The 18,940-nt window shown below is 41.1% G+C and overlaps 1 protein-coding gene across 2 annotated transcripts in view; it reads left to right on the forward strand.

The window, feature by feature from the left end:
• LOC108713296 (arf-GAP with Rho-GAP domain, ANK repeat and PH domain-containing protein 3-like) overlaps positions 1 to 14,600 on the forward strand; it is an 83,253-nt gene extending 68,653 nt beyond the window's left edge. For both annotated transcript variants that reach the window (XM_041588766.1, XM_041588767.1), the window contains exons 30-33: positions 7,646 to 7,709; positions 10,467 to 10,604; positions 11,329 to 11,367; positions 13,662 to 14,600. In XM_041588766.1, coding sequence (XP_041444700.1) covers positions 7,646 to 7,709; positions 10,467 to 10,604; positions 11,329 to 11,367; positions 13,662 to 14,297 — 877 coding nt within the window. In that variant the 3' untranslated portion in view covers positions 14,298 to 14,600. The remainder of the gene's footprint in view (positions 1 to 7,645; positions 7,710 to 10,466; positions 10,605 to 11,328; positions 11,368 to 13,661) is intronic.
• Positions 14,601 to 18,940: the final 4,340 nt, after the last annotated feature.

Genomic DNA, 18,940 nt, shown 5'->3' on the forward strand with positions numbered 1-18,940 from the left:
CTCTGTATTGGAGGGACAGAAGTCTGCAGGGATTTGAGGGACATTTTAGCTTAGGTAGCTTTGCTGGCTAGTAATCTACTGTTCTCTTTAAACAACTGCCATACGTTGACCTTGTAGGCATTGTTTGCCCAGTTTTTTTGGACGCAGCCACTGAAGCACAGTTGCCAGAAAAAATATGCCATATAAATGCTGAAAATAGTCATTTTTCGCCATACGTTGACCTTGTAGACATTGTTTGCCCAGTTTTTTTGGACGCAGCCACTGAAGCACAGTTGCCAGAAAAATTATGCCATATAAATGCTGAAAATATAAATTTTTTTGGTTGCAGCCACTGAAGCACAGAGGCCAGAAAAATTATGCCATATAAATGCAGAAAATATGCATTTTTTTGGTCGCAGCCACTGAAGCACAGTTGACAGAAAAATTATGCCATATAAATGCTGAAAATATAAACTTTTTTGGTTGCAGCCACTGAAGCACAGAGGCCAGAAAAATTATGCCATATAAATGCAGAAAACATGCATTTTTTTGGTCGCAGCCACTGAAGCACAGTTGACAGAAAAATTATGCCATATAAATGCTGAAAATATAAATTTTTTTGGTTGCAGCCACTGAAGCACAGAGGCCAGAAAAATTATGCCATATAATGCAGAAAATATGCATTTTTTTGGTCGCAGCCACTGAAGCACAGTTGCCAGAAAAAATATGCCATATAAATGCTGAAAATAGTCATTTTTTGCCATATACGTTGAGTCAACGTATGGCAAAAAATGACTATTTTCAGCATTTATATGGCATATTTTTTCTGGCCTCTGTGCTTCAGTGGCTGCGGCCAAAAAAACTGGGCAAACAATGCCTACAAGGTCAACGTCGTTGACCTTGTAGGCATTGTTTGCCCAGTTTTTTTGGCCGCAGCCACTGAAGCACAGAGGCCAGAAAAAATATGCCATATAAATGCTGAAAATAGTCATTTTTTTGGTCGCAGCCACTGAAGCACAGTTGCCAGAAAAATTATGCCATATAAATGCTGAAAATATAAATTTTTTTGGTTGCAGCCACTGAAGCACAGAGGCCAGAAAAATTATGCCATATAAATGCAGAAAATATGCATTTTTTTGGTTGCAGCCACTGAAGCACAGAGGCCAGAAAAATTATGCCATATAAATGCAGAAAATATGCATTTTTTTGGATGCAGCCACTGAAGCACAGTTGCCAGAAAAAATATGCCATATAAATGCTGAAAATAGTCATTTTTTGCCATACGTTGACCTTGTAGACATTGTTTGCCCAGTTTTTTTGGTTGCAGCCACTGAAGCACAGAGGCCAGAAAAAATTAAACCAGTAGGGTTTGCACCCTAGTTTGTAACGGTGGCGGAGGGAGGAGGAGGACGCTAAAGGACAGCTGTGTGTGGAGTCATGAGGCTTGAAGAGAAGGACAGCTGCATAGAAGTCAGAACAAGTCTTCCGGCGTGCAGTAACCCTCCGAGATCCACCCCTCATTCATTTTAATAAAGGTCAGGTAATCGACACTTTTGTGACCTAGGCGAGTTCTCTTCTCAGTTACAATCCCTCCTGCTGCACTGAAGGTCCTTTCTGAGAGCACACTTGAGGCTGGGCAAGACAAGAGGTTCATGGCAAATTGTGACAGCTCTGGCCACAGATCAAGCCTGCGCACCAGTAGTCCAGGGGTTCATCGCTCCTCAGAGTGTCGATATCTGCAGTTAATGCCAGGTAGTCCGCTACCTGCCGGTCGAGGCGTTCTTTGAGGGTGGATCCAGAAGGGTTGTGGCGCTGCCTTGGACAGAAAAACATTTGCATGTCTGACGTTACAGACTGGCCAAAGGGCTTTGTCCTTGCAGGTGTGCTCGTGGCAGGATTACTGGCACCTCTGCCCTGGAATGTTGATGAGTTCCTGAAGTGACATCACCCTTAAAAGCATTGTACAACATGTTTTGCAGGCTGGTTTGTAAATGCCGCATCTTTTCGGACTTGTGGTATGTTGGTAACATTTCTGACACTTTATGCTTGTACCGAGGGTCTAGTAGCGTTGCGACCCAGTACAGGTCCTTCTCCTTAAGCCTCTTGATACGGGGGTCCTTCAACAGGCATGACAGCATGAAAGACCCCATTCTCACAAGGTTGGATGCAGAGCTATCCATCTCCGCTTCCTCATTATCAAGGACTGCATCATCCACGGTCTCCTCCCCCCAGCCACGTACAAGACCAGGGGTCCCCAAAAGGTCACCACTAGCCCCCTGGGAAGCCTGCTCCTGTTGGTCCTCCTCCTCCTCCTCCACAAAGCCACCTTCCTCCTCTGACTCCACTTCTGGCACCTCTCCCTGCGTTGCAGCAGGTGCCTGGGTTCGTTCTGGTGATTCCGACCAGAAATCGTGCGCTTCCAGCTCCTCGTCACGCTGGTCTACAGCCTCATCTGTCACTCGTCGCACGGCACGCTCCAGGAAGAAAGCGAAGGGTATTAGGTCGCTGATGGTGCCTTCGGTGCGACTGACCATATTTGTCACCTCTTCAAAAGGTCGCATGAGCCTGCAGGCATCGCGCATAAGCACCCAGTAACGGGGGAAAAAAATCCCCAGCTGTGCAGATCCAGTCCTACCACCCAGTTCAAAAAGGTACTCGTTGACGGCCCTTTGTTGTTGCAGCAGACGTTCCAACATAAGGAGCGTTGAATTCCAGCGAGTCTGGCTGTCAGAAATCAAACGCCTGACTGGCATGTTGTAGCGCTGCTGAATGTCAGCAAGGCGTGCCATGGCTGTGTAGGAACGTCTGAAATGGGCCGACACCTTTCTGGACTGGGTGAGAACGTCCTGGAATCCTGGGTACTTGGAGACAAAACGTTGGACTATTAAATTTAACACATGTGCCATGCAGGGCACATGTGTTAAATTGCCTAGTCTCAACGCTGCCAACAGATTGCTTCCATTGTCACACACCACTTTTCCGATCTGCAGTTGGTGTGGGGTCAGCCACCGATCGGCCTGTGACTGCAGAGATGACAGGAGTACAGATCCGGTATGGTTTTTGCTTTCCAGGCACGTCATCCCAAGACAGCGTGACAACGGCGTACCTGGCACGTCGAATAGCCTAGGGGGAGCTGGGGGTGCACAGGTGTGGAGGAGGAGAAGGAGGACCCAGCAGCAGAGTAAGAAGAAGAAGAAGACGAGGTAGAGAGCGATGGAGGAGTAGAGGTGGTGGCAGAACCGCGTGCAATCCGTGGCGGTGACACCAACTCCACTGTTGTTGTTGAGCTACCCATTCCCTGCTTCCCAGCCATTACCAAGTTCACCCAGTGGGCAGTGTAGGTGACATACCTGCCCTGACCATGCTTGGAGGACCATGCGTCAGTAGTCATATGGACCTTTGGCCCAACACTAAGTGACAGAGATGCGGTAACTTGGCTCTGCACATGTTGGTACAGGTGTGGTATTCCCTTTTTAGAAAAAAAATTGCGGCTGGGTACCTTCCACTGCGGTGTCCCAATTGCTACAAATTTGCGGAAGGCCTCAGAGTCCACCAGCTGGTATGGTAAAAGCTGGCGGGCTAAGAGTGCAGACAAGCCAGCTGTCAGACGCCGGGCAAGGGGGTGACAGTCAGACATTGGCTTCTTACGCTCAAACATGGCCTTCACAGAAACTTGGCTGGTGGCAGATGACTGGGAATGGGAACAGGTGGTCAAGGTGGAAGGCGGAGTGGAGGGTGGTTCAGACGGGTCAAGGAGAGCAGAGGTAGAGCAGTAAGATGCTGGACCAGAAGGAGTGTGGCTTTTAGTTTGCCTGTTGCCTTTGAGGTGTTGCTCCCAAAGTGCTTTGTGCTTGCCGCTCATGTGCCTTCGCATAGAAGTTGTACCTATGTGGCTGTTGGGCTTACCAAGGCTCAGTTTCTGACTGCACTCATTGCAAATTACAATGCTTTTGTCAGAGGCACACACATTAAAAAAATCCACACTGCTGACTTTTTGGAAGTGTGCGATCTGGCGGTAACAGTAGAAGTTGGCGGAGTTGGCGGTATTGGCGGCAATGGCGGGTGCGTTGGCCGGCTGAACACAGGTGCCGATACATGTTGTTGCCCTGCTGATCCCTGCGGGCTGTCCTCCCTGCTTCTTCTAAGTCTTATTCTCCTACTGCCTCTCTGACTCTCCGTCTCTCCATCTGAACTACCCTCCTCTTGCTCTCTTCTACTAGGCACCCACAAAACATCAATCTCCTCATCATCATTCTCCTCAGATGCATCAATTTCTTCTGACACATCACAGAAGGAAGCAGCAGCGGGGACCTCCTCCTCATCACTCATTATGTCCATCTCTATCGTGTTCTCTGCCAGAATTAAATCTGGTGTAAGGTCCTCATCTCCTTCATCTTCTTCTGGCAATAATGGTTGCGCATTACTCAGTTCAAGAAACTCATTGGAAAATAACTCCTCTGACCCAGTGAAGAAGGGGCACCGGTGGTGGAGGAAGTGTTACGTGGGGTGGCCATAGCAGTGGAGGATGAGGAGGATGTTGTGGTAAAGTTAGAAACGGTAGAGGATGGGGTGTGCTGTGTAAGCCAGTCAACTACCTCTTCAGCATTTTGGGAGTTCAGGGTCATTGGCTTTTTAAAACTGGGCAATTTGCTAGGGCCACAGGATTGCATAGCAGCACGGCCCCTAGCACGGCCTCTGCGTGGCGGCCTGCCTTTGCCTGGCATTATTTTTAAAAAAAACAACAACAACAAAAACTCAGTTGGTTTTTCTGGAAACGATAATACACACAGCTAGATGGCGGGTTGAAGAAAACACTGTGCAAATAATGCCTACAAAGTCAACGTATACACTACTACAGCGGTGGATACGGATTACGTAAAATATATGAATGCTGCTTGAAAAAAAGTAACTCAAGTGGTTTTTCTAGAGACGATAATATTATCAATATTTAGACAAAATGTGAACAAGCTCACACAGCTCGATGGCGGGTTGAAGAAAACACTGTGCAAATAATGCCTACAAGGTCAACGTATACACTACTACAGCGGTGGATACGGATTACGTAAAATATATGAATGCTGCTTGAAAAAAAGTAACTCAAGTGGTTTTTCTAGAGACGATAATATTATCAATATTTAGACAAAATGTGAACAAGGTCACACAGCTCGATGGCGGGTTGAAGAAAACAGTGTGCAAATAATGCCTACAAGGTCAACGTATACACTACTACAGCGGTGGATACGGATTACGTAAAATATATGAATGCTGCTTGAAAAAAAGTAACTCAAGTGGTTTTTCTAGAGACGATAATATTATCAATATTTAGACAAAATGTGAACAAGGTCACACAGCTCGATGGCGGGTTGAAGAAAACAGTGTGCAAATAATGCCTACAAGGTCAACGTATACACTACTACAGCGGTGGATACGGATTACGTAAAATATATGAATGCTGCTTGAAAAAAAGTAACTCAAGTGGTTTTTCTAGAGACGATAATATTATCAATATTTAGACAAAATGTGAACAAGCTCACACAGCTCGATGGCGGGTTGAAGAAAACACTGTGCAAATAATGCCTACAAGGCCAACGTATACACTACTACAGCGGTGGATACGGATTACGTAAAATATATGAATGCTGCTTGAAAAAAGTGACTCCGGTGTTTTTTCTGGAGACGGTAATATTATGGATATTTAGAAAGAATGGGAACAAGGTCACACAGCTCGATGGCGGGTTGAAGAAAACAGTGTGCAAATAATGCCTACAAGGCCAACGTATACACTACTACAGCGGTGGATACGGATTACGTAAAATATATGAATGCTGCTTGAAAAAAAGTAACTCAAGTGGTTTTTCTAGAGACGATAATATTATCAATATTTAGACAAAATGTGAACAAGCTCACACAGCTCGATGGCGGGTTGAAGAAAACACTGTGCAAATAATGCCTACAAGGCCAACGTATACACTACTACAGCGGTGGATACGGATTACGTAAAATATATGAATGCTGCTTGAAAAAAGTGACTCCGGTGTTTTTTTCTGGAGACGGTAATATTATGGATATTTAGAAAGAATGGGAACAAGGTCACACAGCTCGATGGCGGGTTGAAGAAAACAGTGTGCAAATAATGCCTACAAGGCCAACGTATACACTACTACAGCGGTGGATATGGATTACGTAAAATATATGAATGCTGCTTGAAAAAAGTGACTCCGGTGTTTTTTCTGGAGACGGTAATATTATGGATATTTAGACAGAATGGGAACAAGGTCACACAGCTCGATGGCGGGTTGAAGAAAACAGTGTGCAAATAATGCCTACAAGGCCAACGTATACACTACTACAGCGGTGGATACGGATTACGTAAAATATATGAATGCTGCTTGAAAAAAGTGACTCCGGTGTTTTTTCTGGAGACGGTAATATTATGGATATTTAGACAGAATGGGAACAAGGTCACACAGCTCGATGGCGGGTTGAAGAAAACAGTGTGCAAATAATGCCTACAAGGCCAACGTATACACTACTACAGCGGTGGATACGGATTACGTAAAATATATTATGGCTGCTTGAAAAAAGTGACTCCGGTGTTTTTCTGGAGACGGTAATATTATGGATATTTAGACAGAATGTGAACAAGGTCACACAGCTCGATGGCGGGTTGAAGAAAACAGTGTGCAAATAATGCCTACAGGGCAAATAATGCCTAAAAGGTCAACTTATACACTACTACAGCGGTAGTAAAATAAAAAAAGTAAAATAAAAAAAAATGAATATTAAAAAAAAAAAATTAAAGTTGGTGCTGCTGAACTACTAGGAGCAGCAGATTAGCACACCAGTCCCACTCCCCAACACTGCTAGACTAATAGCACTGGGCTCTTATAGTAGTAGTAGTAGTAGTAGTAGTAAAACAACAAAAAAATAAATAAAAGCAGTCCTTACAAGGACTACTGTTATTGCAGCAGTCAGCAGATGAGATCAGAAGCAGGACAGCTGCCCACTGCAGCTACATACAGAGCACTGCAGTAGAAGGTAGATTACTAGCCAGCAAAGCTACCTAAGCTTAAATGTCCCTCAAACCCCTGCAGACTTCTGTCCCTCCAATAACAGAGCAGTATCAAAACGATTACTAGCCAGCAAACTTTCAACTGTCCCTGAAATCACTAACAGGCAGCAGCTCTCTCCCTACACTATCTCTTCAGCACACACAGGCAGAGTGAAAAAACGCTGCAGGGCTTCGGTTTTTATAGGGAAGGGGAGTGGTCCAGGGGAGAGCTTCCTGATTGGCTGCCATGTACCTGCTGGTCTGGGGTGAGAGGGCAAAAAAAAGCGCCAACAATGGCGAACCCAAAATGGCGAACGTCGCGCGACGTTCGCGAACTTCCGGCGAGCGCGAACACCCGATGTTCGCGCGAACAAGTTCGCCGGCGAACAGTTCGCGACATCTCTACAAGCCAATCATCCAATACAAATGTATAATAATTGCCTTGATCAAATTTACGGCCACTGATCATCATCTTATGTAACAGAAAGTGTGTAGCACTATTTTTGCAGGAATAATCCTATCATAGAGTACTTTACACACTTGTTAAAGAAGGCTTTTTTCATATACCTGCAATACTTCAAATAATTTAGCATTTTTTAATTTCCCGCTTTCTAGGTGCCTGTGTTGCTCAGGTCAACCAGAAATGTGGGACTGGATAACAAGTATTCTGAAGGCTCAGGTAACAATTTTTGCCTGTCTCAGGGATAATGTTAGTATTTTATGGAAAGCTGGCTTGGCTTCTAGTGGTGCTTTGCCTTTACTGTTATCATTACTACCATGAGGTCCATTCCGATAGAATCGGCGGTCTGCAATTGGATAAATGGAATGGAATGTCTGTGTTTGATAAAGCATATGGCTGGTATTATATTTGACCACTAGTTAATATTACTAAACTATACTTAATACATATGTATTGAGTTTTATTTCTTCACATAGCTTTGTCATGTTACTACCTTTCTTTTTTTCCCATAATCTCACATTTGGAATGTGAAAAACAATAACAGTGTAAAGAATAAAACCAAAGCAATTTATGTTTCAGTTGTTTATATTTTTAACCATAATTTCCTTTAACCTGTACCTGTAGTATATATCAATACCAATTCATTTATATTTGTGGCTTTAGGTCCTGGGTGTATTTTACCCAATGTGTTTCCTAAAGCCATATGGAAAAAATAAACAGTTTACACATACAAACTGCTAATCTGCTGTTTACTTTTACCACTGGCAATATTGTTACCCAATTTAGCTTCCATTGCACTATAGTAGGTGGTATACTATATGAGATTCTAGAAGCAATTACCGTATATACTCGAGTATAAGCCGAGTTTTTCAGCATCCAAAATGTGCTGAAAAAGTCTACCTCAGCTTATACTCGGGTCAGCGGGCAGTAGCTGAGATTGCAGTCACTTTTAATCATTCCTATACCAACAGTTCACTTGGGGAGAGACTGCAATATCCCACAATGCCCTCTGTTGGTTATATGAAAGAATAACAGTGACTGCAATATCACACAGCGCCATCTGTTGGTTATATGAAAGAATAACAGTGACTGCAATATCACACAGCACCCTCTGTTGGTTATATGAAAGAATAACAGTGCGCCCTCTGTTGGTTATATGAAAGAATAACAGTGACTGCAATATCACACAGTGCTCTCTGTTGGTTATATTAAAGAATAACAGTGACTGCAATATCACACAGCACCCTCTGTTGGTTATATGAAAGAATAACAGTGACTGGAATATCACACAGCGCCATCTGTTGGTTATATGAAAGAATAACAGTGACTGCAATATCACACAGTGCCCTCTGTTGGTTATATGAAAGAATAACAGTGACTGCAATATCACACAGTGCCCTCTGTTGGTTATATGAAGGATTAACAGTGATGGCAATATCACACAGAGCCCTCTGTTGGTTATATGAAAGATTAACAGTGACTGCAATATCACACAGCGCCCTCTGTTGGTTATATTAAAGAATAACAGTGACTGCAATATCACACAGTGCCCTCTGTTGGTTATATGAAGGATTAACAGTGATGGCAATATCACACAGCACCCTCTGCACATGGTAGTGGGACAGTGGGACAATGCACACAGTTTTCTGTTTGGCAATTCTCTGTCACCATCAACTTTGCAAAGAAGTCCGGTTGATCTCTGGGGGGTCACTTTGGCAGAATGTGCGCTGCTGGGAGAAAGGGCTGTAGTTGTGTCTAGGCTTATACTAGAGTCAATAAGTTTTCCCAGTTTTCGTTGGTAAAATTAGGTACCTCGGCTTATACTCGGGTCGGCTTATACTCGAGTATATACGGTATCTTAATGACTCACAATGGGAACTCTAGAGACATTCCTGAGCTAGTTGACGTCATGAAACCCTTGAAGAATGGCAGGAACTGCCTCTCACTTTGCAATTCATTCCACAGCAACATTCTTTTATTTAAATATGAAGTGGTCTATCATAAATATATATATATATATATATATATAGGCAAAGGCCGGAGCCTGGGGCAGCATAAATTAAGGGGCGGCATGCCGCCCAGCCGCATAATCGATTAGTTTAATTCCGGAGCACTAGCCACTAGGCGCTAGTGGTCCCTTCAAAGAAAGGATGCACATGTGTGCAATCCTTTGGGAGGGAGGGCAACAGAAGTTGCTGGCCTCCAGGCACTCTCCTTGAAAATCCGGCCCTGCCAGTGACAAAGCTTCTCTTCTGTTGACTGATCTCCCAAAATGCCTTCCCGTTGGCAAGAATGTGAAACACCGTCGGGATGGCACTTAGATCGATTCGTTTTCTGAAGTGCCGAAGTTGCCTATCGAGGAAAATTTCCTGAGCGACTAATCTCCCTGGAATCTCCACGTGTGCCACCACCCAAAAGCTCCACAAGCTGACTAGTATTTGTAGCTTGTTTTTTGACACCTTGACAAAGCTCTGACTAGTGATGGGCGTTTAAATTTGCCAGGCATGAATTCGCGAATTTCCTCATTTTGCTACCGGCGAAGAAATTTGCGAAACTGCATCGAAAATTCTAATAATTTTGGATGCACATCGCAAAAGTCGCACGTGTCAAAACCATCCTGCGTCAACATTATTCGGATGCCCAATAACTTCAACGCCAGCGTCAAAATTGACACGGGCGTCAAAATTTGAGTTTCACGCATTTTTCGTTGTTTTGCGAATTTCCCGGGTGAAGCGAAATGGGATAAATTCGTCCATCACTACTAATGACTCAACTTTTTACTGCATGCCTTTTTGTGACATCTAGTATAACTGTCTTTGCACTGCTGAGTAGTGTGTAAAGCAGTAAAGACTTCAGTTCAGTTATCACTAATTTCAGTTGTTTTTTAGGCCTATGGAACAGTGAGACACACTTTCTTATTTAAAATAGTATTTTAAAATGAGCCACAACTAAGTATTATTTATTTGCTCACTACAGCATGATAATGTCCGACCTGTGATTTTAAGGCGCCATTACCCCTCTGATATGACTAAGCAAAAGTTTGGCACAATGCCATTGGTTCCAATTCGTGGAGATGACACCAATTCGACTATGGTCACAGCAAATCAGACACTGGTGAGTTTATGGAAAATATTAACAATAAGATGCTAGTATCTTTATGGGATACAAAATTCAACAACTGAAGTGAAGTATACCAGTGTGCTCTTTTGGAAGCAGTTCAAAAATATATCTTACATCTAGATTTGTAATTCAATGATATGGTGATCTTATACCATATTTAGTTATAGTCACCTTTAGTGTTTCATCTTTTAACCTTATCTACCATCTGGCTATACAAACAATCCTATTACAATATAAATATATTTGTTTTTCTCAAATACAGTATTTCTTTACAGTTTTACTTTTTGTTCTTTCTACTCTATTTCCTCTTTTCTGTTGTTCAAACCCCCTTGTTATGAATCTAACCTTTCTTTTGTCCCCTGTGTCCTTATCTTTTGTATGTCCTTTGTGTCTCACTTACTTACTGTACTTAGGACCTTTACATTGAAACACCTTATCACCTCTCTTTATATTATATCCCCAATCCTAATCTTACTACAGTACATCTATTCAGAACATGGACACAAGCCTGTCTTCGAGTCTAAATTACAGTAACTTTATGCATGGAGTAATTAAGAATCCCAAATGATTGTTTTTTCTTAATGCATTGTTTTTTCCCAAGAAGAAATGGCAATTATACACAAATACAGTAAATTGTTGCCCCTTCTAGTTTACTCTGTGCTCTCTTCTTTATTGGTCCTTGACATCCTGGTTTTCTTTCTTACATTGTGTTTCTCAGCAACGACTTCATACAAGAAGGACCCTATCAATGTTCTTTGTAAGTATAGGCATGGATGACAACGTCTCATAACTCTTTGCACCATGCATGCTCATCTAAAACCTTTAAAAAATTTAATGATATATATGTCTAGTCTGGATCCTTCTGTATACAAGCTGTGTTCATTTTTGTGGTTATCAGTTTGTGGAGAAAACAAATCTGTAAATTTGCTTCCCTTTTTTTCTCGCTTATCTTCTACTAACAGAGTTTATGGTCCTAAAATGTACATCTACATAATGTATATGGGCTTTATATACAGTCAGTTCTCAAGTAAAAATTGTATTTTAGACAGGAAAAAGTGTTTCATATGTGTCCATTTTAAGCTCATTTTAACTTAAAGGAGAAGGAAAGCTACGGAGGCATTTTATTGTCAATAGATTAGCTGCAATAGTGCAGGTTGGAATGCTATATATATTCTGTAGAATGTTTTGCCATACCTGAGTAAACAGCTCTAGAAGCTATTTGTTTATTTAGGATATCAGCTACCATATTAGCTTGGTGTGACATCACTTCCTGCCCGAGTCTCTTCCTGATCACTTATAGCTCTGGGCTCAGATTACAGCAGAAAAGGAAGGGGGGCGGGGAAGAGGAAATACACAAGGGGGGTTGTGGGAGCACCCACTTTGCTAAGTAAAAATATATATAAGTATAAGGGAAGTGCTACTGGCATATCCAAATGGGTCAGTGCACATTCCCTGGGGGCGGGGAAGAGGAGCAAACTGAGCATGCTCACGTCCGGGGCAAGGAGGCTTAAGCTGAAGGCAGGAAGTCTGATACAGAAGCCCATGTGTACACAATAGAAGGAAAGAAATGTGGTGTTTTCTTTTTACAGCACTACGTTGAGAGTTTACTGGTGTATTTAGGTGGACCTTTCTGATAAGGCTTACTTAGTTTTAACCTTTCCTTCTCCTTTAACACAAATAACAAATTTGCACTTTTAGCATGTCTGGTTTGTGTACGCTTTGCATGTCCGACAGTTAATGAAATGCTATTCAATTCTGGGGCCTAATTATAAAATGCCAAAGTAGTCATGTTACTACATTGCTGGTTTCCATTAATGTTGCAATTGCCTATTTATAAAGCATCAACACATTTCCATCAAAGTCGGAAGAATTTCAACACAGGAAAAGTATAATGTAGTATAATGTCATTCAAATGTTATTGTAACAACTTTGGCCTTATTATTGATAGATTATAATATTGAGGAACCACAAGCAGCAGTTCTTCATCCCTTTATATAAAATAATGGATTTTTGCCACGTCTGACTAAGGATTCTCAGTGCTATTTTGGCCAAAGTTGTTTTATAAATAAAATTAATAATAATTGTGGTAAAAACATTGGGGCTCATTTATTAAAGCAGCGCAGCGCATAAGTGGACGCAAAAGGTTGTCTGCGCCATCACAAGCGTGATCGCTAATATATTTGCGTGATATTGCGCATAACACAGAGCTTTTGCGATGGTTTTGTTTATGCGCATTGCACAAAAGATTGGGCATTTATGTCGCAAACGATGCCGTGGTTGTTAGGGGCGTGGCTGTGGGCGTGGCTACAATGCGCTTGCACTGCGGCCGTCGCAGATTTGCGTCTGTATATGTGCAAAACTGCACCCGGGCAACAGCACCACAATTTTTACGCCTGCCTCTTCGTGGCGTAATAGTAACGCTCTTCAAAATGCGCATTCCTGCCCAGCTGCGCTAGTATATTCAAGATGAACAACCCTTGTAAAGTGCATATTAACCACGCCTTCCACCCAACATGTTTATATTGACCAAGGTTCCTTTAAGGGTATCAGGTAGGCTAAACACCTTTGCAACCAAACAAATATTAGCACAGAAACAAATGCAGATGCGTCTAAGTGAACGCAATATGCGCAATATGTGACGCAACTAATTAAAGCAGCGCATTCATACATGAGCACAACTAATCCTTACCTTTGCGGTATCTTCCTGTGCGCACAATTTATTATAAGCACTGCGACAGCTGATACGCAGTTTCACACGTTGCACCTGTCTTGTGTCTACATTAGCGCACAAATCGCACTGTTAAGGTATCGTGCGCTACATTATTAAATACTCGCATGCGCTGGGCAAATGTCTGGCCACTGCGCTCTTTTTAGCGCTGCGCTGCGTTAATAAATGAGCCCCAATGAATTTATGTCCAAGTGAAACATTTCTGCTGCATAAGTAGGTCTCCCACAGAACATTTCCTCAAAGTTGATGCGTTATGAGTAGGGCCCTGTTTTGATTGTCAGGAAATCTTGTTCTACTTAAACAAATTCTCTCTTGTTTGATAGCCAATGAAAATGCACCAGGATTCCTTTGAGGAACTGCAGGAAAAACAAATAGAAGAATATGAGGCTGTATATGAGGAAGTGGGTAATTTTCAGAGTCTACCACGGTCAGAGTCAGATTTTGCATCAGAAAAACAACTTGCTCCTATACCATTAGATAGTATGAAAAAGCCTGCTCTTAACCAGGATCTGAAGATATTCACCAATAACTGTGCTTCAGATCAAAGGAAGAGCTGTTCACCAGAAAGGGACAGCTACAGGATATCTCATTCTCTAGACAGAAATGTGTGTGTGGACAGCTCTTTAACATTCCATGGGGAAAATGTCAAATCTTCAGGAACCGAAAGAGGTGTTAATCCTAGTCTCCTTAAAACTGTCTCTCATGAGCGAACAGTGGAAACAAACCGTTTTCAGGCAGTGGCCACAAGAAGCCAGGGAACAAAGAGCACACTGGACTTAAGTTCTTTGCCTCCATTGTTTTTTGAGCCATTTCCTCCTTCAGACACAGCAAAGAATTCAGCTTGGAAGAAACATCCAGCAGTTTCCAAACAAATGCAAGATAAACTTGTCCAGGAACTCAACTCCATCATACTCAAGAAAAATGATCCTGAGTCAACAACAGGGCAACAAGTTACGTGATGGGGTTAGCACATTCCCTTTTCCAGTACTATCAGCCTTTAGCAAGAGAACATTAGCACATACTTTGGGAAGCCAAGAAATGGTTCAAGTATTGCAGCTTGAGCAAACACTTGCTGCTTGAATGTAGATATGTTCTTTATTTTAAATCTATTTATCTGTTTGTGCCTATTAAGTTATGTTTTATATAAGGTAAAGGAGCTGTTAAAGTTTCCTGTATGACCCAGAATCAACCATTACAACGTATTTGTGAACATTATTTGCAATCTGTTTAGATGGAGAAATAAACAGTGAATGCATCCTTAACATTATTTTTCCTTTTAGGGCACTGAGGACAAACCAGTGTTGCTTTTAATATCTAGCAATAACAAAAGCTCTCCTTTGCTTATTTTTGGTTAAAGGACAAGGATACAGTTATTATGCAAGCTACAAATTAGACGGGGCACAGAGTATTTTTTGTGATAATTTTTATGTATTATTTTTCACACAGAATAATACAGATGTAGGATCTGTTACCTGGAGACCTGGTGTGTGTGTGTCTATATATATATATATATATATATATATATATATATATATATATATATATATATATATATATATATATATATATATATATATACATACAGGTATGGGACCTTGGGTTTTCTGGATAATGGATCTTTCCGTAATTTGGGTCTTCATGCCTTAAGCCTACTAGAAATTAATTTAAACGTTGAAAAACCCAATAGGCTGGTTTTGCTTCCAATAAGGATTAATTATATCTTAGTTGGGATCAAGTACAAGCTACTGTTTTATTATTACAGAGAAAAAGGAAATCATTTTTAAAATTTTGGATTATTTGGATAATGGGAGTTTTGTAATTCGGAGCTTTCTGGATATTGGGTTTCCGGATAAGGGATCCTATATAACTTGGAACTGGTGCACGCGGCAAGCAAAACATTAGTGCCTGTGTGCTGGTTTATAAAAATCATATAGTAACTAGAAAAAAAAAACGCACCAAACAGGTCTTAGCATAGTGTCAAAAGAAACAAAATTTATTATCGATGTTTCGGCTCTGTAGATCGAGCCGAAACGTCGATAATATATATATGTATAGGATCCCTTATCCGGAAACCCAATATCCTTGCTTCTGACCCCTGTCTGTTTTTTAAAGATCATCCTTGTGGAGTAGGAGCTGGCCTAGAGGTTAAGTGGTCAGCCCTTGATATGGAATCTCATGCTAGAGACCCTGGTTTGATTCCCTGTGGCAACTTCTTGTGACCTTGGACACGTAAATTAATCTCCTGGTGTCCCTTCTACTTAGTCAAGCAAGGCAGCCTCTAAGGGCTGCCTTGCTTGACTACCCACAATGGTCTGTGTTAAATGTTCATCAGTCTATATAAAGTCCATCAAAGTCCTAATGTCTATCAGTGTATATAACAAGTAAGTGAAAGAGCACCCATAGTGATATGCTTAAATCCATTATTCCCTATCTCCTGGCCTACCTATAAACACCTGAAAGAGAAAACCTTAAACATCACTTAAATATATATAATGCCCAACTTACCAGTAAGCTGAATGTAAGATTCTTGCTTTTTATCTTGCTTTGTTTCACAATGGGCAACTATTTATCTGCAAAGGAAATGAAATTACATTTGTATTGTAAAACAATTTACCACACCCAGCAATGTTACACATAGACAGCAGAAGATGGTTTTGGCAGGGGTGGCCCAAAATGAAGAACACAGGCAGCAAATTTTTGGTAACACCCCTTTTGGCCGCTCCCTTTGGACTTCACCCACTTTCCTGTGTGCTTTCACTGAATTTTTAGGAAAATCAAACCATAGAATTGGGGGCAAAATTAACATCTTGCACTGCAGGAAGGTGGTATAACCACCACATGTACAATTTTAACTGAGAGCTGTAAATGCTGGCACTACCAGCACATTATGGGGAAAACGATTTTTGGCACCTAAAGTACATTACATGCAGAGACTGTAAGGTATTCAAAATACATACAAAGGAGCAGTAGGTACTGATCTCCAAAGAACATAAAAAGAAGGCACCACAAGTACTATAAAGAACATTATATAGTAAGAAGCAGATGGCACAAGCACAACAAATACAAACATAGAGAGCAGTGGACAAAGGCACCATGAGCCGTAGGATAGAGAATACTGGCAGGCCAAGCACAATATACAATAAAACAAAGTGGGTATAAGTACAAGAATGCATTATATAGTAAAAATTAGTGAGCACAGGCACTCAAAGCTAATAAATTGTAGCACCTCCAGGTGTACTGTATCACTCTATTGCATTGCCAAAATTCAAGGTATGAGGAGCTGCATTAGTAATGTGAAAAATTCAAATATCTCTCACTACATGGATCCCTTTTATGCTAGTTAGACAGCAATGTTATATTATAATGGGACAATTGTACAAATGTTTCAATCCCACTGCATCAGCATAATAATAATATATAAACATAGTAATTTAGTTTGAAAAATGACATGTCTAGCCTTTTGGCCTAAGCAAAACATTCCTAACTTCCAGCTGATACAGAGGAAGGAGAACAACCCCTTCTAAAGCTTCTCCAATTTGCTTCAAAAAAATTCTTTCTGACTCCAAGATGCATTTGGACCATTTTCTGGATTAACTTTGTACTAAGATCTTTAACCCTGTATTTTCTGTATACCCCCCACCCAGAAAGCAGGATGGCACAGTAGAATTCAATGTATAAATACCCCTAGAAATCATAGTGGAATGGCTACTTCATTTATAAATATCCCCAGAATTCATAGCAGAATGGCAATTCCATGTATAAATACCCCCATAACTTATATCAAGATGGCACGGTGGCAATTCCAAATATAAATACCTCCAGAACTTACATCAAGATGGCACAGTGGCAATTCCATGTATAAATGCCCCCAAAATTCAAGGCAGGATGGCACCATGGCAATTCCATGTATAAAGCCCCCAGAATTCATAGTAGGATGGCACAGGCACATTTTGTGTATAAAAACCGGCAAAAAAACTCTGGGGGGGCATAGACCTTGTGGCCTCCCTGGTTCCGACGCCTATGATGTTACAACGGACAATGTTTCAAAGAGCAGTGTTGCAAGGAACAACAATGTTATAAAAACAATGTTATCAAAGAAATGTTATAGAAATGCAATGTTATAAGAAAAATTTCACACTCCAGCTATCATTCATACTCACTGGGTGTGATGTATCTAATCTTTTAAACCAAAAGAATTCTCTCTGTAGTAAACATTGTTTCATATTGCCTTCCCTATGTGGGGGCTGGATGACTTCCAGTACCATCCATTTTAGTTGTGATTGGTTGTGATTGACTTCACTGAAATGCCTAGATACAGTCATATCTGTAGGGGAACCATGTTTAAAATTACGAATATTGCGGAGATGGTCTTTCATTTTAGTTCTAATGCTTCTGATTGCCTGGCCTATATTACCCTTACCACATAGGCATTTGAATAGGTACACTACATTTTCGGTGTCACAGGTCGCATAATGTTTAATTTTTATGTGGGTGCCCTGGGTTGGGTGTCTCGCTATATCACCTTTAATAACAGATGATGCAAATGTACCTGATTTAGGTTTTACCTAAAATCAGGAACCTGTCCATTTTGGAGGAAAAACCTCTGCAGGACATAAAATATACTGAATGCTTTTCCATTTAGTATAACTAAAACAGGGGATGAGGAAACTTCCTTTTTAAGTGTTTTGTCCTGCTATAGAGACAATTCTTTCCAAAATAGACAAAATGAACTTACAAACGGTAGACATTACTTTTTATTCACAACTCTTGGTTCATATGTTAGGAGCTCTTATCATTTTGATGGCTACTTTTGCACTTTTCATTCTGCTTGTAACCCCTTCTGTAAAATCTTGATTTAAGGGTATTTGTAGCCTGGATACAGCTTGTTTCCTTTGAGAAGATCCTATGAGCTCATATAAATTGTATTTTAGGAATTGCTCAGATTATGCTGGAAGGATGGAAACTTGATTCAAGCAACAGGTTATTACAGTCCGTCTTTTTCCTAAACAAACTGGTATGAATGTCACCATTCTCTATATTAATAACCACATCAAGCAAGTTGATGGTATTACCTCGCAACTCCATAGTAAATTTAATGTTTGGATGGGCCATATTGGCAGCATTAATAATTTTTTCAAATAATGTGTTGTGTGAATAAACACATTTGCAGCAGCTAGTCCTGCCTTATTAGCTTTCTCTCAGTAATCAGAATTTGGTAATTCCTAAGAAATAAGTCATTACTTGATGACCACAAGGGCAGCATCTTTCTTGTGCTTATGGTAAACCTTAAGTATGAGAAATGCATCATATATATATATATATATATATATATATATATATATATATATATATATATATATATTCCAACAGGGTCGCACTCACTTTAGATAAAATGTAGCATTTATTCCAAACGCAGTAAAAGCATGTACAGTAAAACCTTCATGTGCAGTACATAACAGACTTATCTGTACAGAGTCGATGTAAATAGCGACGTTTCGGGAACATCACGTCCCCTTTCTCAAGCACGGCTCTGCCACAGCGTATCCATGGCAACCGGCTACGTCACTTCCGTCTTCATCAGATATCGCGCATACATGGAAGC

Source organism: Xenopus laevis, chromosome 3S, assembly GCF_017654675.1.
Source record: "Xenopus laevis strain J_2021 chromosome 3S, Xenopus_laevis_v10.1, whole genome shotgun sequence".
Taxonomy (NCBI): domain Eukaryota; kingdom Metazoa; phylum Chordata; class Amphibia; order Anura; family Pipidae; genus Xenopus; species Xenopus laevis.